The 20,776-nt window shown below is 41.1% G+C and overlaps 1 protein-coding gene across 5 annotated transcripts in view; it reads right to left on the bottom strand.

The window, feature by feature from the left end:
* The window catches only part of MYO5A (myosin VA), a 99,132-nt gene that overhangs the window by 69,456 nt on the left and 8,900 nt on the right, over positions 1-20,776 (bottom strand). For all 5 annotated transcript variants that reach the window (XM_066195883.1, XM_066195879.1, XM_066195881.1 and 2 more), the window contains exons 2-4: positions 8,933-9,043; positions 7,702-7,873; positions 2,614-2,758 (exon numbers count right to left, since the gene is read on the bottom strand). In XM_066195883.1, the coding sequence (XP_066051980.1) occupies positions 2,614-2,758; positions 7,702-7,873; positions 8,933-9,043 (428 nt within the window). The remainder of the gene's footprint in view (positions 1-2,613; positions 2,759-7,701; positions 7,874-8,932; positions 9,044-20,776) is intronic.

Here is a 20,776-nt window from a genome sequence, read left to right as displayed (position 1 = left end):
AACCAGTATGTTGTAATGACAAAAAAAGTTCTTAAAAACAACAAGCAAAAATCCCCAAACAAATAGAAAAGCAAATAAACATTGAAAAGCTAAAACACTTAAATTGTTACTTCAGTGCAGAGAAATGTTTTTCAGTTTCATTGTGCGCCCAGATTTCATTTTGCAACTATGAAAGTACTGTCAGTTAGTCATAAAAAAAATAACAAATTGCTTATAACACAGACACATAATTAATTAAATAATTCAGAAGGTTTATTTAAGCTAATCTCAATAGTTATACAATTTCTCATCATTTGTTTCAAAAAGGAACTCCTACCACATCCTGTTTGTTGTTATTCAGGACACAGACTTGCCAGAGGGTGCAGTGAGAGCTGAAGAGCAGGTAATTAAGACAAAAAGGAAAAGCCACAGAGGAAACTCGAGCCAAAATCTCAGCCCCCCCCCCCCCCTCCCCGTGTCAGCCCAACAGCAGAGAATGCCAGTGGTGGCAGACAGACACCTCCATTGCACAGGCATACAGGTGACCCAGCAATTTGACATTTCAGCACCAGTAAGAGGTAACCCCACTGCAGCCAGGGCTTAGAGTCAGCCAGCTGAGAGAGATCCCTCTCCAACCTCTTATATCCACTGGTTAATGTTAAGAACAAAAATTCTGAGAATTTGGATGACAGCCATCTCTGACTATCATTTCAGACCACTGTACCTAGCCTTAAATATAAAATAAGATTAATAATTTTTTATTTTGTACGGCTTTTAGAGGGACTTGAGAACCAAGTCTGTTTAAAACAGCAGTGATGAAAGAGACACGAAGAAGATGTGACTATCGTAACACAGAGTTTTGCCTTTGTATTTCCACACCAGATTATATGTCTATTTTCTGAGCAGAAAGGAAGTAAGGCAAATATCTCTGCCATTCAACAGTGTGGGTGTAGAGTTGTCCTGGTTTCAGCTGGAATAGAGGCAATTTTCTTCCTAGCAGCTGGTGCAGCGCTGCATTTTGGAGTAGTGAGAATAATGTTGACACTACAGTGACACCCTGGCTGGTGCTGAGCAGTGCTCACCTGCAGGCAGGGCCTTGGCAGATTCTCCTGCTCTGGCAGTGAGCAGGTGCACACGGAGCTGAGAGGGAGCAGAGCCAGGACAGCTGACCCCAGCTGGCCAAGGGATTTTCCACAGGCAGGAACGTCATGCCCAGTACACAAACTGGGGGGAGTTAGCCGTGAGGAGCTGATGGCTGCTTGGGGAATGGCTGGGCATCAGTCCGCGGGTGGTGAGCAATTTTACTGTGCATCACTTCTTTTCCTTGGGTTTTACTCTTCCTCCCTTCTTTCCTTTTCATTGTTGTAGTCGTTATTTTGTATTATTTAATTTATTTCAATTATTAACCTGTTCTTATCTCAACCCTTGAGTTTCTCTTCCCCATCCCAGTGCAGGAGGGAGGGAGTAAGCAAGTGGCTGCGTGGTACTGAGTTGCTGGCTGGAGTTCAAACAAGACGAGGTGTTTTTGAAACACTGGCTCTTTTGCAATTACCCTTAACCATGAAATGTTGCACTGAACTGTTTTCTTTTGAAATTATCTATTGCCTGGATATTGTGGATCACCGTATTCAGATGTGCACGTGACAAAGATTTTATCCATTCTAGCTCTCATAAAGATTCTTAAATGAACAGATAGCTGATTTCAAACATGAAGATTTTATAATTTTCAACCCATTCTCCTCTTGCCTCCCTCACTTGCAGTACAGCTTAAGGGCCATCACAAATAATCCAGAGATCTTTCAGTGTTTTACTTGACTACTTTGACCATCAGCTGTATTGCCAACAAGGAAAACTAGATCAACAGCTTGAAGCTAACCAGTGAGGATACCAGGGAGCATCTTGTTAACCAAAGACGACACAGTAGCCCAAAATTTCTTTATCCTAGAAATGAAATATTTCAAAAGCTCCCCCAGCTGCAGGCTCTTGGGGCTAAGGGGAAGAGTTGCTGATAACCACTGCCATTGGGTGACAAGTTCATTTTGATGCAACATCTAACAAAATGAGGATTTCCTGCACAGCTGTTGCAGTGTCCTTAGAGACTCAGTTTTCAGGCGCTCAGTGCAATCGTCCCTCTGCTCCCTCTTAATTCCAGTCAACAACAGCCACAGGCAGATTACGTAGCTGGGACATCAGTGACACGACCAGGAGCCTATAATAGCACTCCTAAGCCCCATGATTTCTTTTCTCTTGTCAGTATCACAGACAAACACAAAACAGCAACCCTTTTCTCCTTAATAATCCACCAACAACTAAAAAGTATCTCCTTATTTTGCTAATCAAATTTTAAAAACATAATCATATAAAGCACAGGGCTAATATTAGACCTAAATACTCATGAGATCTGTGGTAATTCCTGCTAAGTGTCAGTGGCCATGATCTCCACAGCATTTATAAAGCTTTACTGTTCACTAACTTAGGCAACTTTTCCCCTTGTGAAATGTACTAAAACACTGGATAAAAGACAGATATTGCAAAATATTTCACAAGCTATAAATTAAAGAGAAGAGCATCAGCCAGAAACTTTGTTTTATTCCTTTCAGAAAAACAGTGACTTCAAGACTCTGGTCTACAAACCTGGCCATCTGCTTGTATGCCTCTTCAGCCACTGCAAAGATATGTGGATCCATATCCCCCATATTTTGGCCACTGTAGGCATTGATGATATCTTCGCCATAGATAGGCAGCTGTTCATAAGGATTTATGGCCACTAAAACAATACCTACAAAGGAAATTAAACAAAAGAAATCATTAATAGTTGTTTTAAAATAAACCCAACCAAAAACGGTTTTAACGTCAACTATTGTTCTAAACTTTCTAAAAATGTTAAAGAATGAGGATTTGATATTACTGACTTCAACAGATATTTATTCTGAATATAATTCTGCACACACAAAGTGTCACGAGTTTACTTCTACCTTGCTCTGGTAAACACAGCAGGGACAACTTTTCACCTTTTCTTTCTATCTGCCTTTTCTAAAGCTAGCATGCACAATTCAGAATGTGCAGACTTGAAATACTGTTCAGTGCAGTAAACCAATGAATGTGCATTGTACTTCCCTGTGTTTTACTCTGAATTACCAGTGAAACTGTCATTTGTGAAGTATAACTACTGGGTGGTCTCACTGACTGCTAGTTTGGGTACGTGTAGCGTGTTAACCCTTCAGCTGTTGTGAAAGAATAACATCCTCAGTTTTTGCAATAAGCAACCATGTTAAGACACAGTGTCATTTGGATTCCAGGGCATCTCTGCCAATCAGGCAGGACAATCTCCTGGTCAAAGGCATCAGAAAAACAAACAGTAGACATATTTCACAGGGCTGACAGAGCAGCACCCAGTCATGTCAGGAAATTAGGCAATTATAGCCTTAGAAAGCATCAGAACACCCTCATCTGATACATCTGAGAATGCACTTACACCTCCCATTTTCTAGATTTTCCATACTAATTAAACACATCTGTTTTTTTTAATACCACTCACCACTACAGCAGTTCTAAGTTCATGCCATTCTTTCACTCTCCCTGCACAGGAAAACTTCAGTCTTACTCTTTACAAACTTCCTTGCCACCAATAGTGAGACCTCAAATGTTTTTGAGACAATTCTCTTTTTCATGAGAAATGAGGATTGCTCTACCCACAGGGATAATCTGACAAAGATTCCTTATAATTTTCTCTCCTGCAGCATTTACAACAGGTAGGGAAAGTTTATTTGCTCTGTGCAGGGGAGGAAACACTGAACAGTGAGACCCAGCTGTGACAGGCACACTGTGCCCCCTTGACATGGCAAGTCCTCCTCACCTGGACAAGGAGAAAAGGGGAAAAAAGAACCCCTCTAATTTTAACTCTGGATATTTCAAAAACAGAATTTCTTCTTCTGTATATGTATTTTGGTGCCTAAGTGTGCCAGTGCAGTTGTAGATGGCTGCACAGTGACTACACCAAGCATGCCTGGACAATCCATCCCTGAAGAACCCGCCCCAGAAGCGTTTCCATAGCACTCAACTTGCTTCTAAATTTACTCAGAAATTCACTCTTACACAGACTTCCTCAGTGCTGATCCCAGCTCTCTGCTCTATGCAGATTACAGTGTCGTGATGTCTAAGAAATTTTCCATGGAAAAAGCTGGGAGAAGGGAAATGAAAGCATCTACAGTCTGGCACTGCAGCTGGGAGCATCAACCAATTTTTAAACCCTTTTATGCCTCTATAGATCAAGCATAAACCATAGCAAAAACATGAAACAAGAGAGTGCGTTTTAGGGAGAGATCTGAGAGACCTTGATCTATTTCCTCAAATACACAGCAAGTTTCATGTCTGACACGCCCATGTGAGGACAGTTGGTGTTTTTCCATCAGCCATGACTTCACTGGAATGACTCAGGAGCTACAGTGAAAAACCTCTGTAAACATTTATGCCAAGTTCTAATGCTGTAATGATGAACTAAAAAATAAGAGTGGGGGTTAGGGACAGGAAGCGACCTCAGTACTACAAGACTCGAGGAATATTTTGCGTGTCAATTTTTAACATCTGCCCTTAGAAAAAGTAGTATAAAGTGAAATACAGTGCACCACTGAGCTGAGCCTCTCAGGCTTGCAAATCTCATCAGAGAGACATTACAAAAATCCGTGTGAATTTCCGACAATTCCCTCCTGCTTTTGGTTATGCTGGCAAAAATAAACCCTTGAACTGGGAACAAACAGCCCCGTGACAAGTCTCCAGCATATAAAAACTTCAGTAGCAATCTGTAAAATCTACAAGCAACTACCATCTGGAAATAACCAAAACAAGTGAGTTAAGAATTATTTGCTTTCTGTAGAACTTTGAAATCAGTCTGCCTCACAGGGCTATAATCCAGATTAATTTACATATAACTTCTCTTTATCTCTGCTAAATCATATTGCTATTTTAAGAAATATGGCCTTCTCTAATCAGATTCATGTGTGGTTTTGTTCTTACAATTACACTAAGTTGAACTCTGGATACTCTTTGTGCCATTCATCTTCATATATGCCCAAAGTAAGCTTATCTAATTCTTTCACCTTGAACACAGTCACCCATCTGTGGCCAAACTGGACATAAACGTAAGTAATTTATTAATTTAAATTAAAGTTTGCTCTCCTGCATAGCAGGCAGTACTTTTTACTAATCTCAACTAACCAGCAAGATTCACTGAGTTTTCATCACAGCTGTAGCAGTTTTTCCATGTAAACATTCAAATTTTCCTCTGTAACTTTTCAACTTCCTTCATTAATTCCTCAGTTCATGTTTCCAAGACTAAAGCACAGTTATAAATCACCTCTGACTTGAAAGAAAGTTCAAGTGAAAGGCTGACTTAAAATTAGAAAAATAAGGAGGTTTTCCATTTAAAAGTCTGAATTACTTCGAAGTGAAATTTTAAAGAATTTAATATCCATTTGACATATCACACTAAGACAGCATGGATGAATACATTTTTAGGGCCCTAGACAACTATCCATCCATGCATTCCTGTTCTACTGTTGAGAATTCTGTTACTATGATTCTCTTGATGGACTGAAGTGGTTTCAGTCTCCTTTGGGCTGCATTAACTGGGTTAGCTCAAACCACCTTCACAGGCTATTTAAACTAATCTGGCTAATGTGAGAGTCACATTAAGGGAGGCAAATGCAGCCCCCCCGAGGCCGAGCTCCAAGGCAATAATCTTTGCAGAGGGGAAGTAACCTGCAGAAGTCTGAAAGGTGGATGTCTGTGACCAAGGGATCAGGTTTTTAGAGGCTGACATACCAACTCTTTTCGCTCAGCCTGTAACACAACACACACCTGCCCACATCCCAAGTGAATAAATCACTGCACACTCCTCAGCAGCGCTGAACCTCCAACACCTCCTTGTCTCTGAGCACCAGGAACTCCCACACTACTGGACCCACACATTTCTGACAAACATACAAGCAGCTCCCAGAATCACTCGGGTCTTGTCTGGAAGCAAGCCAGCCAACCCAGCTCTGCCATCCCAGGCCCTTTGGCAGACCCAGCCACAGAGAGCAAAAGGCCCCCCAACCCCACGAGAAATGATAAAACCAGCCAAAACCACAACTACAGCTGCACTGGGGAATACTTGAAACATGCCTTTTTCATGTTCTCCCAAACACAGCAAAACCCAATCAGCAGACAACACATTCCTTTTGAAAGCCTCTTAAATGCTGCTCAACACAGAGCCTGTCTGCAAGCAGCCAGGACACAGCCCGGACAGGCCCGTGGGAGGGGGTATGGTGGTGTTAGGAGACCACAAAATTGAGACTGAAAACCCCTTACAAGCTCAGGCCATGAGACTCCAGTTGCACAAAAGCCCTTTCACACAAGAGCTTTGCCATGGGGACACTTGGGAAAGAAACACAGATCATGTCCACAGCGGGAGAACTGAGGTGGTTTCCCAGTGCTGGGACCACAACATGCACCCTCAGCAGGGGCTGCCCAGAGAGGCATCACTGCAGATACTCAAAACCCCAGACACTTTAACTGGTCCAAGCCCTGAGCAACCTGATCTAGTCGGACTTGTTTTAAGTAGGAAGCTTCACTGAAGACTTCCAGAGGTCTCCTCCAACCTAAATTATTCTGTGCTCCCACTGCATGACTGGATGAGATGTGGTGTGAATCATCACCCACTCCTATGTGGAGTGAAGTCTGGCTGCAAGCAGGGGGTGGCAAAGTCTGATCCACTCCCCTGTGGTCTGGTCACTGCTGAGAGCAGGACTGGGAACAGATGTGCTCTGCTGAGCATCTGCAGATTAGGAGCAGCCAGAATGAGCAAAATGTGGCAGGATGTTAATGCCTCCGTCTGTCCATCACACATTTAATGAGCTGCTTGTCTCACTGAAAAGTTATGTTAAAAGCTAGCAGTGTATTTTGACTAAACACTGAGATTTAAAAGAAATATATGCACACATAGATAAAAAGCCCAGAAGCATCAAATCTAAATTTTAACCCTAAACTACTTCACAATGTTTATTTCTAAAACAGACCATTCAGTTGCAGTTTTGTACCTGTGACAAAGTGATTATCTATGAAACTTTCCTCCATTCTGGCCATCTGAAAATGCCACAGGCAATTAAAAGTTTGGATAACCTCTGCTGTGAGTTAAATGTTATTTTTAAAACCAAGATTGATTTTAATTGTAATAAGACAAGCACTGGCTCATGAACTGTTACAAATTCACTTCTGTAGTTGCCCTGATGGGAAAACATGAAAAAGAAAATAATTGATGTCTTCCAAAAGAGATGGAGGAGCTCAGTGAAGAGGCAGGCAATTATAGGTGGGCAACAAATCCAAAGAGCAAGACCAGCACCTGCATGTGCAGTGTGTGAGCCTCCTCCCACCCATCCCAACCTGAGCAAGCCTAAGGAGCACGCCAACCAGACAGGAATCCCACTGGGGAGCAAAAATTGCTGAGTACACATTTTACAAACAGAGTCCATTGGGGAGCTAGAGGAACACACAGTGAAGTCAATTTTCTCTGAACTTTAATATTCTCAAGTGTAATAATGACCAATAACACAGTGGTTTCCCTAAGAATAATCCAGCATGCCCTGTCACTAAATGATTTTAAGTTAAAGGCAGACATATCAACAGACAGCTTTCCTGTCTAGGGCATTCTCTGTAAAGATTATTCTCTGCAAAGCCAATACTTGCCACAATAGGTATAGATGAGTTTGGAGTCTATGAAGCGAACTTTGAGGTTGTGCAGGACGGCAGGCTCGTGGAGATAACTGAGTGCTGTGAGGTCATTTTCACCAACCAGGATGTCGGGGTTCCGCAAGGGTGGCAACTCCTTCGTCTTCGGGTCGAGGCTGTACTCTAGGTCCTGAAAATCAAATGGACACACTTCAAAGAGCTGGTGTTTAGGTCTCCTCACTCAGTAGCTCCAACCGTTCTTCCCAGCAAAACACGCCCAAGGTAAAAAAACACACTGCAAGATTTCAGTTCTCTGGTGATTTGAGTTAGCAGTTCTTTCTCCAAAAATGTCATTTTAAAATTCCCAGAGGGGTTTCCTATATGTACAACAGCCATGTATAGAGATATCATCTTTTTAGATTATTACTTAAGCAAACCCCATGCTTTTGCTGCCATATCTTTTTATTAGATAAGCCAAAATACACTGTTACATAAATCTAACCAGCTTTTCCCTATTGTTTTCCTCTTGAGTGGAACAGGCAGGGGAAGAAGATTCCCACCAATCTATAGCCAGCATCACACATGGTAACACAACATGGGAACACTGGCAGAACACCATGAAGAACACAAACACTGGAAAAAATGCTACTTAGAACTTTTTTCAGATATAAATTCATCTCTAATACAGATGTTTTAATTGCGTGTGTCTAGATCTAAAATCACTTTATTTACCTGCTATTTCCATGAAAAAACCCAACTAAAATGATGTGAGCTGTACATGGACGTCATCATTTCTCAACACAGTACGCAGCATCTTCTTTGTAACGCCTTTAATCCTTGCCTTTTTATCTTTATTTTTATCTTTATTTTCTGCTGGTTATGCTCAACTTAAAAGTCACAGTTCTTCCTCTGCAACACTGTTCTCCTAGCAACCCTGTCTCCCTGGAATAGCAAACCAGGGCTATACATCTAATAGCATAAGGAGAAAAAGATGATGCAATTGAACATAACAGGCAGTGGATAAAAGGAACTGCTTTTCAATTTATTTTAAAAACAAGGTAAAATTGATTTTTCTAACTAAACAGTAAAATTTATCACACCAAAAAAATGCTGCAGAAAGTGAGTGGACAAAACCAATAGCACACACCTAAATACAGACACATTTTGACAGTAGAGCTTCCTGCAATAGATACATCAGACTCTGGTTGAGAACAAGAACTACCAGGTTACAAACAATACACAGACTTACCTTGCCCTCTTCAAGTCGAAGCTGGAGGACTTTATCTCCAGGTTTATAATCCTTGAGAAGTTCTGCTGACTTCCAGACCTCCTCTGGATCAGGGATCCAAACCCTGGCATACTGCAGTACAACAACAACAGCAAAAGATCAGTGAGCTTTGGTTGCACTATAGTTAAATCATTGAAATAAATGACACTAATTTTTTTTTTCTTTTTTAAATACATGTTTAACAGACAAACCCTTAAGCAAGAGAAGAGCTAATTAGTACATCTAAGGTGAACAACCTGTTCTATTGATAAAAGGCTACACAAGCATAATTTTATTGCCAACACAGAGAGAAAAAGGCATTTTCTATGCAGAAGGTATTCCAAGATACACATTCAATGCTGAAAATCTACAAAGCAAAAAAAAAAAAACAAAACAGCACTTTCAGAAAGATCAAAAATTTGGCTATCCAAAAAATTATGTGGAGTAACTCTTTTGAGTAGGTTCTAAACGCATCTGTAGCATAATATACTAGAGCCACTTTTGTCTTCTTTTTTCCCAAAGAGAATACTTTGGCCCATCTATGTTAATTTAGGCAAAGCCGCCTGACCAAGTGTTAAAAGCTCTTTCCTTTGAAGGTATAAACAGAGCTGGTTTAAAATTGATTATATCCAGAATGCCAAAAGAAAAAAAAAAAAGAAAAGATTTGGTTGAAAAGGCCTCCACATAAAAGAAAAAAAAACAACAACAATGCAGATTGCCATTAATGACCATTTTCATACAAACCTTATTCACAAAAGTGACCCAGTGCAAATATATGAATTGTTTTCAAAAAGAGCAAGCTATTCATATTCTTCAATTAGTGAAGATACAATTGTTACATCATAATCAAGAATCAATTAAAGATGTACGGAAACCAGCTGGGTACTTACACAGTCACACGGACATGCAAACACACACACATGAAAACAGCTCAAGTAGAACAAGGAAAAGGCTGTGACATTTTTAAGAAGTAAAAGTTCCTGAACCAATGTTCTTGCAATGCCTAGAGAGCACTGAGATCACACCACACCCACCACCTTTGCAAACAAAGCAGCTTCTTGGCTCTGGAGCTGCATTCACACACCCCATTGCAAAACATTCTAAGTGCACTAACTTATTTCAAAATGACTATAATGTATTTGTCAAAGCATGGCATTTGATCGCAGAGAAAACTGTATTTGGTCATACAGCTTCATCACCTAATCTTACACAACTTATTTTTGTACAGCTTCCTCTGTCGCAAAGAATGAAGGAGTTTTTTCCTCACTTATTAACCCTGTTTTCCCACTAAAATTACAAACTACTTGTTTCTGCTATGGATTTTCTGAAAGATTTCATGAAAATCTTCATATTGCTGTCTTGTTGCAAGACAGGGTATGATAAAATGATAAAATGAGCAGCAGTTTGGGGAGCGAGACCCGTGAAGTCCCAGCAGAGGGAAGCGCACCTGCCCAGCTGGAGGCTCAGTGCCTGCAATAATTTTGAACTTCAGGATGCAATTTGTTTCCCATACCTGTGATGATCCTTAGGAACACTGCACATGAGTAACTTACAACAGCCTTTTAAATCAATGGCTTGTACCCTTAACACATGGCAGCCTTTAAAGCACTGGCTTCATCCCGACAGCTCCCAAGCTCCTGAAAAGCTTGTGCCACACACATAAACCAAGTGAAAGGAGAAAGATAATGAAACAAATAAATAAAACCTCACTTTCATCATTCCCACTACACAGTATGTCACGCTCCCACACCTGGCCCTTCTCCATCATCACTGGGTGTTACTGCCAGCTCTAAGAATCTAAACAAAGACAAGAAGCTTTGCTTTCTGTAGCCAATTTGTGCTTGTGTGGCATCTTTTTTTCTTTGAGCTTTGTTAGTTTCATATGTGTTTGCTAGTGTTTTCAGTGCAAAAGTGCTGCATTACTTTATTATTATATAGTCTTTTCCCCACTGCCCAAGAGAGAAATTATTTGAAAAATGAAAGATGCCTAAAACAATTCTTCAGTACGTGCTCCTGCCGATTACAGAGCACTGTATGTAACAACAGAGGAAAGTAGCAGCAGAGGGCATGGTCTGGGCACTTGGATTAGTTGTTTTCAGCCCTTCTGTATCCCCAATTCACAAAGCAAGGAACTTCGAGGTGAAATGAAGCTCTGTGCTAACAAGTGTATGTGCCATGCAAGCACAAACCCACAGAAACCACATAATAAGTCCAAAATAATTAAACAGGACTTGACAGTAGAGGTACCATATTACAGTCAAGCAGTATGCTAAGGGACAATGTTTTCTTTCCTTTCCACTTGGTTTGAAGCAAAAAAACTCCATAAAACTTCATAAATCATAAACTCATGACTTCATATAATAGTAATTTCAAGACACAATTTCACATCATAATTTGAAATCCTAAAATCAACAATTCATAAGAACCATATATCCGAAGACAGCACAATACACTTGTTCTCAGAATTCTTTTATTTAAAAAAAAAACCAAAACAACAAAAACCAAACAATTAACCAAAAAGGTAAAAAAAAAACCCCTGCCATCAATCAGGGAAGTTTCTCCAGTTTAACAAAAGATGGTCCAGCACCAGACACAGCTGAAGACTAAATGCATATCACACTTTGACCAGGTTCCATCCCCAAGATGCAGCAGAAGTTCCCCATCCCCAATATTTCTGATAGGATATTCCTTCCAAGGAATTACCAGAAAGTAAAGTGAATGCGAAAGAGGAAAGCATTGAAATGTTGCCTAGCAAAAGGGATCAGCAGGCTGATTTCCTTTAGGGTACACAAAGAAAAGTTTCCTGACCTAAGAAAGGCAGCAGCCTCAAAGACAAATGCTGATAAGCTGAAGCAGCAAATGCTGTGCAGCAGTTTCTGTGTGATCTATGGCAGCATGAAACAGGCATCTTTAATTTATCCAGCTAAAACTGCACATTTTCAACCATCTAGAGAAGGCAAAGAGAAAGCAGAAAACAGATCACCATAGAAACTGAGCTACTACAGCCAGCAAACCTTCCATGACATAACCCTACAGATACTAAAGCCATCCTAAGAGCGCTAGGCTGCAGCTTTTCATCTCCGGCACCAGTGCCTAGCCTTAAATCCCTGCCAAAGAAAACACCTGGTAGAAGGAATGGGTGGGAGGAAAGAGAGAGATGTTCCTAATTATAAGTACTGAATCATTTCACAACATTCTCACCTCATTAACTTACCAGAATGGTTTGCAAAATCAGATTTTCATGCTATCTTTTATATAATCAGTTGATACTAAAATTCCATTGCTGCCTAGCCTTTACTGGAATCCAACCCTATAGAGGAAAACAAAGCACCAACACTGGTGGAAACAGGACCAAGGGCCTCTCTTGGGAAATAATTTGCTCTGGTATCTGCTATTCATCCCTCTTTATTTACTAGCATATAAAATAGAGTTTACAACATTAGAATAAGGCTAAAATAAGATAAGCTTCTAGAGCCACTGACTTACAAATCAGACATCCAAAAAGGGAAGGAAATTCTAGTTTAAAAATTACTATGCTGTCTAAAATTCTAGCACTGAAATGACAATGTAAATTACAGCAAGCATCAAATGAACTTTAGTTTAATCATCCTAATTATGATCCATGAATACATTACTCTTTGCGACAGTTCAAGGCAAATTTTGAACCACCAAAATAAAACTTGTCAGGGAGGTACAAGTAAGACTTATACAAGGAAAAGTCAAGAAATAAAATTTTAGATAAATATTGCTACCTTTCATGTCAGCCCAAGCTTACTAGTGTCACTTGCACTTTAGATTTCAGCACTGATTTGGCTCAAATAAATGAGCTTTGCTATCCTTCCTCTGTGGGTATGACTCTGGCTCAACACTGATGACTTCCCCTCCTCACTGGAGGTGTAGGACTGGGAGAGGCATGGGGAGGACAGACAACACATCCTCCCACCTACAGCAAAGGGTTCCTCCAGCCCAGCACCTGCAGGACCATGGCTTCACCTACACTACTCTGAAAGTCAGAATGAAAATGGAAGGGATACCAAGGAGATGTCCTGGAATTCAGAAGAAAAATAAATAATTAAATGCATAATGACAGGACTATTTCAGATCACCATTTCCTGCCTAGACTCTCTTCCAGCCTCAGCAGACCAACACAGAAAAAACAGCATCTCCAGAATCCCCTGGAAGCGTGGAGTGCCGTACTTTGTTCAAGGAAGGACAAGCTGGGCAGTGGTTTATAGACATCTATAAAGGAACTCTGAAAGAGATCACAGCAGAAAACAAACACAGAAGTTTTCACATCTTACTGGTGGGTCAGAAGGTTGGCTGGATTACTACAATTTTACATAATAAGAAAATATAATAGAAAATCCCAGTATTCTGTCATACCTCGTGATTTCATCTTAGATCACATGAAGAAATCAGCAGACTATAACAATTATCTATCAAATGAGACCATATGACTCACAAAGCCTCTCATCTGAGACATTAACCTCTTGAAGTACTAATTGACATTGCTGACAAAACGGAATTAGCAATGCAAGCGGCTCAGCAGTCTCGTCAGCAGACAAATAGTTTTCTACTTCCATTGCACAATCACAAACACAGAAGAAGGAGATACAGCTATCTTCCCAGCTCAAGAGCTCTTTGGCTAAGAGCTGAAAAAGTTCATTAAATGATCTACATCCTAGAAGGAAAAAGGAAATTTCAACCCAGAGGAAGCTGTCCCAAGTTTCTCAGCAACAACCTACACATACAAGTGAACTGGTGTGATTTTCACTGCAGCAGAGATCATCTCTTTTTTTTTATTTACAGACAGCCTCAAAAACCACAGTCTTTCATATGTTAACCATGAAAAGAAATATGAGAGACGCTGCCCCCTCCAAGAATGACCTTGGGTCTGAGTAGGAATAAAGCAGCTCATTTATGTCTGGATCAAAGAGACACCGTCAATTCTGGCAGCACTAGCTGAAGGAGCCAGTGCAACAGCTGCTGAAAGTCGAAGCCAAATTTCACCAAAATTATTCAATGTGAACTTGTTGCTGACTGAACATGGCCACCTGGAGAGAGCAGGCTGCACTGTTAGGCTGGAAAAAGAAGTGTCTCTCCTAGTAAGGCATAACAACTAAACAGAGCACAAAGTCATCAGAGTTCACACTGAAGAAGTGTTGAAATCATCTTTGCAACATGCAAAGTTATAACAAAAGGATTTCTGAGCTCTGGGATTTCCTTGCCTGGGGTTGCTCTGAAAACACAATTTGATGCTATTAGAACAATTTCCTTTCCTTTATGTTTTCCCTTATGCTTGGCTCACAGTGCCCCCACCAAAGATAATAATACTGAGCCTAGAAATACTTGAAACAGCAAAGTTTAGTTTTTATAAGCTCTACACAAGCAGATCAACAGCCAGCTGAGTAACAGGCAAACACAAGTCTTAACTTGACCAGTCTGGATCTCCCACAAAGAGATCACCATCACTCACACAGGAGGCAGGAGCTGGTCCTGTTTCTTCCACTGCTGAAACCATCACAGTTTCTGCCACCTGTGATCCATGGGCAGTCCCAAGGACACACAGCACTCCTGTAATCAGAGTGCTGCTGCCTGCACTCTGAAAAGTCAGATAGGACTTCTCGCTCATAAAAATGCCAAGTAACCAGGGAGGATTGGAAAGTAGAGCATCTCCATGACAAGTGGGCTACTGGAAAGCCTCTGACCATCTCATCTTATTTCTTCTTACGGTCAGAGGGAAACAGAATCACTAATTTTGGGGGGAAAAAAAATCCAAATAGAAATTACAGTTTTCTTAAAGGCAGTAGCACTCTTTGGGCGTGGAGCATATTTTCTGTCTTGTTGCTCAGCAACAGCCATTTATAAACACCTTGGAGAGTTTAAGGCCAGATATTTAGAAAGAAATAATTTAAAAAGAAATTTATATCATGATGTACAGTAGGGGAAATGTAAGTGACAATTTGTATTAATGTTTTATCTGAATAACAATTCCACATAGTTAGTTGACCTCACAGAAGATGAAAAGCCCTGTGTTACTCTGTTTCATGGGAATTCCCTGACCAGCCACAAGCAGAGCTCCCAAACAGTATCCAGGGGACAGCAGTGATCCAGGCTCTGAGCTACCCCCTAGGATATCACCACTATGAGTGTGCATACCACTGACATTGGGTCTGCAAATCTGGCTCACAGTTGTGCAGGTAAGACACTGCATCCTTCACCATGCACAAGGAAACTCCTTGAATCTCAGCTCAATGAGAGAAAGTCTGTTGTATTTGAGTACTTCATCTATGCTATAAATATCCACTACATTTGAATCATAAGGATATAAAAGCTTATCCCCCTCCCCCCTTCTTTTAAGCATTTTTACAAGGTATTCTTTGTATCTAGGGCCTGGGGCTTGCAACAACAAAAGCGACTTCTATGTCATCTGCCAAACATGCCTCGATTGTACAAGGTACAATCAAAAACTATCAGCACCCCACACAGATTCACTGCAGCAAGATTTGTATCGCCAGCCACTGGAAAAATGTCCATTGACTTACATTTAGCTGAAACTTTACCTTACTTCAAAGGGATGCAAAAAAAGCTAAACCCTAAACACTGGGTATCTACATACACTGAAATTCAGAGAAAATTATCACCCTGCAAATCTACACCTTGGGCCTGACATCAAGGCCAAAAAAATGCAGTTTTACTTCAAACTATCAAATCTATCAAAGAACAGTCATATTCCAAGGTTGTAATGGGTACGATTGTCCTACAAAACATTTTTAAGGAGCTAAAACACATGAAATGTTTTGAAGTTGTGCATTTTCTACACCTTTAAAAACACAGCTTTCTACATTTTATGCTGATTGTACTTGACCTTCCCTTTAAAATGTCATCCAGAGGGAGAGGTGTTGTTTATAATCAGCTGTTATCAACCCAGACAATACCTCAGCTATCAAAATGCTGCCCATTCACCCCCCTAAGCTGCTGCATGTGGGAAGAGCTCTTGTTGGCTCCTGCTGCACTTCACAGATGCCCTTTCACAGGCTCCTCTCCACCCTCCCCAAGCAGGCAGCATCCTCAGCCAGTGGCCAGGGCTACATCTGGTGCTCTGTAACTTACTGGGCATGTGATGCCAGCAGCACCCACTGCTGAAACCCACCGGGCAGCAAAGGGAAGTCACATGCAACACTGCTCGGGCACACCTCCGTGCTGCTTCTGAGAGGGCTTACCAAGGCTGTATGACCAATTACAGAAAAACGAGACATGTTTCACAAAGTGGCCTGGCCACTCTGTTAAAAGACAAGCACAGTTACATCCTTCCTTATGTCCCTGCCAGGGCCACGAGCCCATGTGGGATGGGATGGCAGAGAGTGATGTTCCTGCACCTCTGGCCTGAGGCTCCCCATAGGGTGCCTCATTCTCCACCAGACACCAGAAACCTGCAGTGTAATAACTCACTACACACCCTCAGTGAAACTGCTATTTTATTCCATGCAGAATGCTATTCCCATTTAATTCAGTATGCTTCTCAAAAAAAAAAAAAAAAAAAAAGAAGAAGTTCATTCAAAGTAAGCCAGGCTTAAAAATACATATTCACAGAAACAGCAATGCTGAAGAAAATTTTGTGTTTGAAAGAGTTTTGATTTCCAGACCTGTTAAAGCAATGAATGCAGCCCTGAAGAATCTTCAGATAAGTGGCAGCAGCAGTGAGATCAAACCCACCAGTGCTCTGGACACTGCTTGAGACACCAAACAGCTGAATAACCACAATAAGATCTGCAAAAACATTGAGCAGAAGTGTGACGCCTACCTCAGACTGAGAGACAGGAAAATACTCTGACTCATGTAAAATTTCATCTGGGGTCATACCCACACAGAGAAGCAAACACTGCATTGCATTTCGATCCATACCACCAGAATGAAGGCCAACAAGGAATTAAATGCTAGTGATTTCAAAAAGAAGTTAATTATAAGTCTGCCTGAAAACTCACAATTCATCCAACCTGAAAAACATGCTACAAGAATTGTACAATGGCCACAAAAATTTTAAGGGCAAATGAAACAACTGCAGCTACCCAGAATGTTCAGCTAATGAGACATGTTGCACTGAAGAACAGCATTAGGAAAAGGATGCATGATTTCATGTTTACATGCTTACAGTGAATGCTGCTCCAATTTAAAAACTTTAAAATAGCCTACAACTAAGAACACACAAAAATATTCAACACAATTAACTGCATGGGTGTCTAAATTTAAGATTCAAGAACACTAGCACTGTAAGAGCAAATAAAACAAGTGGCTGCAGGATTTTGTTTCAACATCAAGATGATGCAAGCCACAATATAGACCTGACAGCATAAAGCAGAAACAGACATAACTTCCAGACCCCTGAAACAAATTCAGTCCAGACTCTTCCATGCTTATGTCACACAATGAAATGCTGACTTTACTTCGTAAAGTTCTCAGATGGATTTAAGATCTTACAGAAGCTTTCCACAATTATTTTCCCCAAAGTTTCTAGAAACCACATGGACAGGAGACAGAATCCCTGCTCACAACTCGCAGTCAGCCCCAGTTTAGCTCCGGGTGGCAAGGGGCTGGGTGCTCCTGCCTCACACACGCAGCAGGAGGAAGCCTTCACTCTGTGCCTGCTCAGGACAGAGCCATCTGCAGTGCTGCCACCAGATTATCTGCTGTGTCCAGTGCTTGCTTATTCAGGATGGGAAAATAAAGGGCTGTATTGATCAGACAGATGCACTGCACCGTGCCGTGCCACAGCACTGCAGTTTGGAACAAGAAGTTACTGAGAAAGAGGCAGTGGAGCCATAACTGCTCACCTGGCTCCCAGAGATGAAATAAGGCTACATTTTCTGCTATCTGTAGAACATCTGGAGCATAGGCAATTGCTGACTTAACTGTGAAAGTTTCATTTTAAAGTTAAAAATTAAAGGAAATATATTTGAAAGTAGATAAGGCTGTACTTTTCTGAGTGTCCTTCTGTAAAGTTGAGCTCGAGTCCAAAAGCGCCATCTTGTTTTTACTTAATCCTAGGCCCCCAAAAAGCCATATTTAAAGTAAAGCACGAAACTGAGGTTTTAAAAAGCGAAGATTATCTGAGTATTTTTTGTTAGGCCAACACAGGAGCATCATTAAAACGGAGCTTTTACTGACTTAGCTTGAGTTATCCAAAGAGAACCAGTTTCACTCAGCTAACCCAGAGTGTAGCTGCCATCATGGCCCAGTGCACACCTCAGACACCTTTCTGCTCTACTACAACAGCAAACTGACACCAGTGAAGCACATCTAATGAAGCCATATTTAGTTCCACCAGTTTTTCATGAGACATTAACAGTGATTTACAGCAAGTCCCACACAAGGAAACCAGAGTGACCTGATATGAATGACCTGGCAAGCTCAAACTCAAAAGTTCGAGCAGTGAGCAGAGTCAAACCTCCCCAAGAGCTGCCCCTTCTCCACAAGAACTGGGGGAAGCTGTGAAAGCAGAACTGGGGTTGGTCAAGAGCAGCAGCCATTTCTTCCCCTGGACTGACAGCCCTGCCCTCACCAGCCCCATGAGAGGGCACAAGGAGGTGCAGCGGTCTGTGAGCATCCCACCAGGGCAGGGCAAACCTCACCTGGCACAGCAGGTTATGGGAAACCTCTGTGCTGCAGAGAGAGGGGAAATTACACCCTGCCACGCTAGCTGAAGCACACTTTCAAGCGTACCACATTTAGCCTTAGAGAAACTGTTCCACTGCTCTTCTCTACAAGTGTTCTCTCTTTGACTGTGTGCAAAAAGTTCAAATCATCTTTACATTTCTGATGCATGAGACTGTCACAAGGAATAAGTGCACTTGGACATGAAATTCTAACAACTTCTACAATTGCTTCTCCTCTTGCAAGATTTTTTCTAAGTGAGACGATATCTTAAACAATGAATTTAATGTCTGGCATGTTTGAAATAGTCATGTATGTATCTCCAAGATCATAAGTCCAAACTCAAATCCTTACAAATAAACTCTTATACTGTAATACTGTGATACAGTATTACAGTATCACAGCAACACAGACCTATATGCCTATGTTAAAACCAAGAAAACAATTGAACATATTCTACTTACTTTAACATACATATAGTCTAAAACTTCTATTTCCATCCCATATCTCCCGCAACAGAAACTTTCAGAGGCAGCTGGTGTTTCCTTTCCAGGGAAAATAGGCTCAGTCTCCAGGGAACAAATTTCCATCTCTCTTGTGTTGGTGTATACTAACTCATAAGGCAACTTGGGAATCTCTCGCTCTGGTTTCCCCGGCAAAACAACTGAGGTCATCTGCTTTAAAGATACTTATGAATAACCCATGGAGTCTGCAGAGAGTAACGTGTGACAAGCCATGTTGGGGCAATGAATTGCCTCATTGTTAGACTGCCTCATAGTATTTTTAGGTTATTTCTCGAGCTCTGCAAAGCTCAAGAGTGTCCTCCTGTAAAACACAAAGCAGCTGCAAAATTCTCTTGTCTTGTGATAATCAAACGGAAGAACTCAAGGACACCATTAGTAACTGGAGCAAGAGTTTATGATTTTTCCTGTCCATGAATAAGTACATCATTCAAAGGAGAAGTCCCTGGTTTTCCATATTTAAGACTGCCAAACTAGAAACATGCAGTTTACATCTACCCATCCAGCAGCCTTGGAAAACAACATGACAAATCACATGCCATACTTTCCCTGTGGTAGCTGCGATAAACACAGAATGGGAGCTCTTCAAAGCAACGCTGCTTCAGCCTTTACATTTGATCTTAAAGCAAGGGATCTCATCAGACCACAGAGAAAGTAGCTTGGAAGAGTCTGATCTCAACCCTCCCCACTGCCTCCTAAGAGCTAAATAAACTCAACAAGCCACATCTTCTAATTGCCTGGGGCAATGTGCATTACCCTAACAGCCTTACCTACCTACAGCCACACCTTGAAGCTGGGTTAAAGGCAAAAATTAAGACTTGATGAGCAGTGAGGGAAATGCAACAGCTTTCCACATGTTCAGAAAATAGCCACAACTTTCACCAAACAGCATGGAGCTGACAGACACAAAAACACAGCTGCATTCTGCATTCCTGACTGACTCTCCTCCAGTTTAATCTTTATATTGCTCCCTCAAACCATTCGTGATCATAGTGACATCTCATTCATACTTGTTTTTTGGTATTATGTTTGTACCTTCTTTTCCCTCAACATTCTAAGAAGCTTTACTCCAGCCTTGGGTACCTCCATAGCACTATTATTCAGGGAAAGATCTTGCTATTGTTCCTGACTAACAGGCCAAAGAGACTAAATCCGTGCTACTCAGGAGAACAGGTGTAAAACACAAGACATCTGCTTCTGTACATAATCCATTTGCACCTTCTTCAAAATTTACATTAAAATTTGCAGATACTCACATTAGAAGTTGGGTCAATATCTGTAATCCACAGGCATTCAGCCCGAGTGAGATCTTTAAACTTCATTAGTAGTGCCTAATGTTTCCTGTGCTTACCTTCAGCTCCTTAATATCCACAATTCAGCAAGAAAGGCACTCTCTAATGTAACCACACTAACTACTTAGCCTCTTAAAAAAACCCCAAAAAACAACAACAAAAAAACCCCACACAGAGCCCACGCAAGCTGTTTTAACAGCATTGATTTCTTCTTTATATTTTATCTGTATATAAACAGACTGAATATAGAAACTACTAAGTTCTGCAACTACCTGCAAGCAGCAAGTAAAGCAGCTGTACAGTGACAGAAAAGGCCCAGATTATGACCTGGATGACCAGGAAGATCCCAAAATCACCAAGAT

This window comes from Chamaea fasciata, unplaced genomic scaffold, assembly GCF_029207755.1.
Source record: "Chamaea fasciata isolate MVZ Bird 193981 ecotype frontalis unplaced genomic scaffold, bChaFas1.0.hap1 SCAF_14, whole genome shotgun sequence".
In the NCBI taxonomy this organism is placed as follows: Eukaryota; Metazoa; Chordata; class Aves; order Passeriformes; family Sylviidae; genus Chamaea; species Chamaea fasciata.
Note: the sequence above shows the minus strand (reverse complement) of the source record. Positions and strands in the feature narration are given on the sequence as shown.